This window comes from Loxodonta africana, chromosome 15 (genome assembly GCF_030014295.1).
Source record: "Loxodonta africana isolate mLoxAfr1 chromosome 15, mLoxAfr1.hap2, whole genome shotgun sequence".
NCBI classification, from domain to species: Eukaryota; Metazoa; Chordata; class Mammalia; order Proboscidea; family Elephantidae; genus Loxodonta; species Loxodonta africana.
Genome location: NC_087356.1, coordinates 24,293,776 through 24,300,549, shown reverse-complemented (window position 1 = coordinate 24,300,549; position 6,774 = coordinate 24,293,776). Strand labels below are relative to the sequence as shown.

At 48.1% G+C, this 6,774-nt stretch overlaps 1 protein-coding gene across 11 annotated transcripts in view; it reads left to right on the top strand.

Moving 5' to 3' along the window:
* The first annotated feature begins 299 nt into the window (after nucleotides 1-299).
* AAK1 (AP2 associated kinase 1) overlaps nucleotides 300-6,774 on the top strand; it is a 189,388-nt gene continuing 182,913 nt past the window's right edge. For 9 of the 11 annotated variants that reach the window (XM_064268684.1, XM_064268683.1, XM_023552723.2 and 6 more), the window contains exons 1-2: nucleotides 302-433; nucleotides 708-1,099. In XM_064268684.1, the coding sequence (XP_064124754.1) occupies nucleotides 937-1,099 (163 nt within the window). In that variant the 5' untranslated portion in view covers nucleotides 302-433; nucleotides 708-936. Of the gene's footprint in view, nucleotides 434-707; nucleotides 1,100-6,774 lie in introns of all 11 variants that reach the window. The other 2 variants (XM_023552728.2, XM_064268685.1) reach the window with 2 other exon arrangements.

Below are 6,774 nucleotides of genomic sequence, written 5' to 3'. Positions count from 1 at the left end.
CTGCGCCGAACTACCTTTCCCAGGGTGCCCTGCAAGTCGGGAGATAGCAATGTTGTTTTCCAAAACTGTCCGCACCGAGATCGCCTTTCCCCTGTCTCCTTTTTCCCTCAGGCCACCGCTTCTCGTCTGTCGCGATAGAGCAGCGGTGGCTAGGGGACGCCCTGGCGCCCCCGTCGTGCCGGGCCGGGAGGCACTTCCGGCACGACTCACTTCCTGGCTGGGTGGATGGAGCCGGGCGGGAGCGCGCGCGGGGGAGGGGCGGAGGGTTAGTCTCCTCCGGGCGCTCCCGGGATCAGCTGGCGGGCGGGCGGGCGCCGAACTCGGCCCGGGCTCTGGCTGCAGCGCCGCCTCCTCTCCGCGTCGCAGGTCGGCCCGGCGGCCGTGACAATGTTGCGGGGCTGGTAGCTGGGCGCCGGCCGCCGAGCCGTCTCAAGTGGGTGCCTCCGGGATGCTGCCGCGCGGGGCGGCGGGGAGGACCGGGAGGAGGGGGAAGCAGTGCCCGGCTGGCTTGGTGCTGCTGCCCACGGCGGCCCGAACGCCCCCTTTCTTCCAGCCCCGGGGACGCATTTTCAACCCTAGAGGTTTTTCTCGCCAAGAAAATGCATGAAGCGTTCCCCCAGGTTGATGGTTTTTGCCTCGCCAGGACTGAGCAGTTGAATTTTTAAGTGTGTTATTGATTCATCCTCTTTCTTCCTCTGTCATCACAGGTTTAAACTTACACGAATCGCTCTCCCGAGGAGGAGGGGACCCGCCGCGCGATTGACACGCATATTCCTATAGGCATCCTTCTTCAGCCCCCACCCCCACGGCCGGATTCGGGTGGCTCCTCTCGGAGCTGAAATCTGAGAAGAAATCCTTGGGTTTCTTGTTATCTTAAAAAAAAAAAAAAAATCTAGAAACCATCCGTGTTTTGCTTTGCTGCTTTCTTTTTGCAAGATGAAGAAGTTTTTCGACTCCCGGCGTGAGCAGGGCGGCTCTGGCCTGGGCTCCGGCTCCAGCGGAGGAGGGGGCAGCACTTCGGGCCTGGGCAGTGGCTACATCGGAAGGGTCTTTGGCATCGGGCGACAGCAGGTCACTGTGGACGAGGTGTTGGCGGAAGGTACGGTTGGGACTCTTTCAGTGCTCGGTAAATTAAAATCGTGTGCCGATGCGGCAGGACTCTGGTTGTCTGGATGTTGATTGTATGAATGGGTTTTGACCACTTGACCTCCCCTCCCCCTTCCCTTGCCCTGTGGTTCATTGTCCTTGAGAGATTTAAAACTGAGATTTGAAAGTGACAGGGCTTATGGGGATGGAGGAAGGTTGCCAGAAATGGTTTACCTCAGTGACCTTTTATTAAAACAAAACAAAACCAGAAAACAATGTTGAGAAGCCACCCCTGTCTGCCTCACCGAGTTATGAGGATCAGAGGAGAAAACGTATGTGTGAGAGTACAACGCTTCACATCAAATGCAGGGGAGTGGGCTTGTCATCCTCCTAAAACTTGAAATATTGATGTGAAGACTGAAGGGTGGGGATGGGGAACCTTCAAGAAGAGAGAGGAATTTGTTTCTCCTCCTAACCAACTTTCCTACTTCCATGAGCAGGCAGTGGAAGAAAGAGGATTTTCAGAGAATGGGAATGTGACTTGCCAAGAGCCGAGGCTCTTGGTGGATTTGTCTAGGTTTGTTTCCTGACTCAACTGTAATTAGGTCCCGAGAATGTAGCTAAGATAGCAAAAATCCTGTGAAATGAATGTGGTTATTCTAAATTCTGTCTAGTAGGGTCCTCTTCCTCCTATTTCATTTATTTATTTTTAACCAAAAGAAAAATTACTTTAAAGCTAAAACTGGGTGGCTCTGGTTTTGTTTTTCCTCGGTTGGAGAGGATGTTATTTAGATCTGCTGTGTAAATTCCCTAGGTGTGTATGTGTGTGTATGGCTGTAAATATATAGATCTATATCTTTATCCCCCAGGCTTTAGGGAAATCTTCATATGTCTCTTTTGATAACCTTAACCTCGACCTTCATAATTATGCCAGACTCATACTTTTCTCAGCCCATTGCCTGCTTAGTGTGCTTTTATTTTTAATAAAAGCAGCAATTTCCTTGGCATAAAGCTAGTCAAACTACCTGCTGTAGGTTGTTGTAGACTGAGAAGGGATGGGGGAAGGGGTGGCCTTTATTACTGCAATATGGGAGAGAAACAGTTGATTAGCAGGGGAGGAGGGGAGAAAGCTTAGGAACCTTTTGCAAGCTAAGGTTGAAGCCAGCGTCCCGACCTGGGCCTGGGAAGTGCCTGTCATGGTGAGTGTTGCAGGCAGATAGATTGGGAGGAGGAAGAAGCTCTTTGGCTCTTAGCATGTGTAAGCACTGGATTCAGCAGGGCCGGGTTCTCTGGGGGTAGGGGCGAAACCTGTACTTTAAAAACACTGTTTTAAAAAAGATATCTGACAACCGTGATTTTGTGAAATTGCTGCTCTTTTCCATTCTCAGTACTGCTGTAGCTGGACTTAATCCGGGGCCTGAGTCACTGTGTCTCTGGATCCTTCCTGTGGGCTTTGGTGCAGGATGGGAGATGCTTCTGTGCCTGCTGCCAGATCTGCACTCTTGAGTCTGATGTGTCTCTTTTTATCCCTGTGCCAAAGCCCTTGACTGCAGTGGGATGGAGAAATGGAGGAATGTGTATGTGCAGGAGAAATTGGGAAGCATGAGAGGGTGCAGCACCCTTTCCTCCTTCCTGAATGGTCTCTGCCGACCTCAATCCAGGAGCATTTTGTTCTTCTAGGATGTTGTCTCATTATAGATGGTGCTTCCCTAAACAATGCCAGTTCTCAGTGATGGGGAAAAGAACAGGCAAAATTGGTCTTTGTTATCTAGGCTACCCTCCTCTTCCCCATGATTCATCTTTGAGAATTGCTACATCACACATTATGATATTTTTATGTGGAAGCTAGGGCCTATAAGCTCTGCATTCATTCATTTATTTATTCATTCAACAAATAGTTACAGAGTGCCTGTGATGTGCCAGGCACTGTGCTAGGCTTTGGGGATATGTTATTAAACTAGATACTGGAGTCTACAAACTACTCTGACAGATGGAAAACAGCCAGTTACAAAAGAGTGATCAGTGTTGTCATGGAGATAGCTTAGCGTGCAGTAGCCCCCAGTTTTAGGGAGCCAAGAGAGGAAGTGTTCTGAATAGAGACCTGAAGAATGAATAGGAGTTAACTAGGTGTGGTGACTGCATGGGCAAAGATTCAAAGTAGCAAGAGAGAATAGGATGTATTTGGGGAGATTGATAGATTTACATTTTTTAAAAAGTTACAGTGCCATAGAGGTGAGGTTACATTTTAACCCCTGTTTGTAGAGACAGAAGAAGGAGTAACTGGCCTTGAACTTTTTCCAGCTGGGTGTAGAAACTGGGTCTGGCGATGTTCTTTGGTTAAAATTGAATTTGAGTTTGTGGCTCTTAGGAGTATGTATGTATGTAGGAACCAGGGTAGAAAGTATGTAGCCCCTACTAAGTACAAAGGCATAACTAGGTTCTGAGAGGAGTAGAGGGAGATCTGCCATGTGGTGGCTGCCTTTAAGTAGCTGGCAGTGAATTTGGGAAGACCAGGCATACATTCACACACGGAGTAGCGTGGTTATGAGCACTGGCTGTGGAGTCAGACAGGCGTACGTTCAGATCGTGGCTCTTGTCTTTACCGACTGTGGACGAGGCCCTTCAAACCTCCCTGGAATGTTTATTTTCATATGGCAGCGGTTCTCACAGAGTGGAACCTGGACCAGGAGCATCGCCATCATCATTGCCCTGGCACTTGTTAGAAGTGCATATTTTAGAAGTGTGCATTTTTGGGGCTCACTGCAGAAACTGTGGGCGTGGGGCTTTAACAAATTACTGGAGACAATCTGGTACAAGCTAAAGCTTAAGAACCACTGCCCCATGGGGTAGTCTTGAAGATTAAATGAGACAATGTATGTAAAAGGAAACATTTTCTCAGGTGCTCAATAAATGGTAGCCATTACTTACCTCACATCATATATACAGTTGCGGGGGAGTGAGGGGGTAATATGAAGACTAGTTTGGCAGTGCCATGGTGGGTGGGCAGAGCCAAATACTCTTTGCAGGGGCCTCACCAGCTCCTTAAAGGAATCAGCTGTTTTTTGGGATAGCTGTGCTTTTCTGTGAGTCCCCAGGTGCTGACTTCACCACCAGTCCAGAGTTGTCTAAGGACAATGAGATTCATGCTCCCAAAAGGCCAGGCAGTGCAGGGACGGGTGGGGAGTGAGACTTTCCACACAAACCTGATTGCTCCCACGTCCCACTGATGATCCCTTTTTCCCTGAGGTGGGTATTGGTCTATGCTTTACAGTGAGGAGTTGCAGCAACCCTAAGGAGCAGGTACTGGAGGAGGCAGGAGAGACTCTGCGCAGCCATCCCTTCAGCAGCAACTTCAACCCTGCTGGCCTGCTTTCTCTAACTCGCCCAGCAGCAGCTTGTCGGCCTGGGGGAAGTGGAGTCAGGAGTTAGAGGGATATGGCTGTCTCTCATTTGGGTACAGGGGTGGGTATTTTCTCTTGAGCTTTCTCAGGGAAGATGTAGTGAGATGCTAAGTCATGTCTGAGTTAATGGGCATGTGATGTGATGGGAAGATTTGGTTTGAACTTCCAGAATGAGTTCAGTGGGAAAATCGGAGCAATGCTCCAAGAAGCACTGAGAGGCTGGGTTTTCATCAGACCTTCTTAGCTAAATGAGTCCTCCCATCTAAGCTCTAAACAGTAAATAGTAAAAATACAGTATTCCAGAACTGCATCAGTTCTATGTAAGGTAGATAAGGTGGCCCCTCAGAACAGTTTTCTGACCTGCACTAAAGAAATCCAGGTCTAGAGCTAATGAGGGCTACTAAGTAAGTCTCCATATCAGTATACTTTGATAATTTCTTCTGCCTACAGCTCACGGTAGTAAGGCTTAAAAATGTCTGCGAAACCACCTTAAATCACACACACACAGAAGCCCTAGTGGCGCAGTGGTTAAGCATTTGGCTGCTAACCAAAAAACGTCAGTAGTTCAAATCTACCACCTGCTCTTTGGAAACCCTGTGGAACAGCTCTGCTCTGTCCTGTGGGGTCGTTATGAGTAGGAATCAACTCAATGGCATATATATTTATACGTATGGTTTTGGGGATGTATGTTTATATGTATATGTGTATATATATATCTATATATATGTATGGTATTGGTAGTATCAATATGACGCACGTATTCATTTAGTGAATGTTTATGAGTGCTCTTTGTGGCAGGCACTATATTAGGTTCCAGAGATACAAAGATCAGAGAGAAATGGGACATGGTTGGGAGCTCATTTGTTGTTGATTTGGCCCCTGTTTATGGCAGCTCTGTACAATGGGATCAGGCCCTTCTTTCTGATCTGTCTTAGTGTGGAATTTCAGCTGAAACCTGTTCAGCATCATAGTGACCCGGCAAGCTTCCACCGATAGACGGGTGGTGGCTGTGCTTGAGGTGTGCTGGCCAGGAATCAAACCTGGATCTCCAGCATGGAAGGCAAGCATTCTACCTTTGAACTACCGCTGCCATCAAGGAGCTCATGATGTTGTTGTTGTTAGCTGCTGTCAAGCCTCTCTTATGAGGCACCTCTGGGTAAGCACTAACCTTTCAGCTAGTAGTTAGTGCTTACCCGTTTGCACCTCCCAGGGAGCCAGAGAGCTCATAGATCAACAAGTAGCCATGAAATAAGTGTCCAGCACTTAGCATGGGCCTTGATATATGGTAGATGGTTAATAGATATTCATTAAAAAGATGTTGCGAGATGGCAAAGAGAAAGGGCCCGGGGGTGAAGGTTTATAGTTTATGGAGGAAGTGTGGTTTGAGCAGGAAGGGAAATTACCCTGCAGATATTGCAGGTGAAAATTACCTAAGGCCTTCCAGGCAGAGAGACTAGCACATGCAAAGGTGAGTAGTGATGGAACAGTGTGATGAGTTCTGATAATACCGACTAGTCTATTGTTAGCATTTTGGTTAGTACAAGCTTCCCATTGCAGAATCAAGGAATGAAGAACCTGGAGTAGTAGAATAAAATTACATTTGCTGCCTGGGTGTGCTCGCTCTCTTCAGCGGCCCAGGGCCTTTTGAATAGCTGTTGGATCAAGGATGCACTGATCTCCTGCTGTGCCTCAGTCCTGTGAGATTGTGGGGGCTTTGGAGCCTCTAGTGCCTGGGGAAGGAGTGGTCAGGGAAGGCTCCTAGAGGACACAGATGGGAGGCAAGAAGCTTCAAGAATTTGGACAGAGGCAGATGAGGGGGGAGGACAAAATGAAGGGAGTGAACAGGGGAGATGATGGGGACTTTTGACCAGAGTAGTTGCTACGTTGGAAAGCATAGGAATAAGGTTATGGAAGGCTTTGAACGCCAGGCAGAGAGGTTAGTTATAAGCACCTGAGACCATCTCTTGACTCAACACACGTTTCATCTGTTCTACTTGGGATGTCTTTGCCTGCTGGGAAGTCTGGTTTTTAGAGACAACTACAGATTTTCAGGGGGTGGTTTGTGAATGGTGTCTTCTTCCTGGCTTCAGGCATGATGATGGTTATAGCTTCGCTAAAGATAGCCAAACATAGAATTGAGAAATGAAGTCCAGAATAAACAATTGCCATGGTCAGAGCCTTTCCTTTGGTCTTTCTAAAAACCAAGCGCATTTGATGATGATGATGAGGGAAGAGAATGAGTTTCACATGGGTTTCTACTGGGAGCATACGAGGCGGTGCAGGGGTG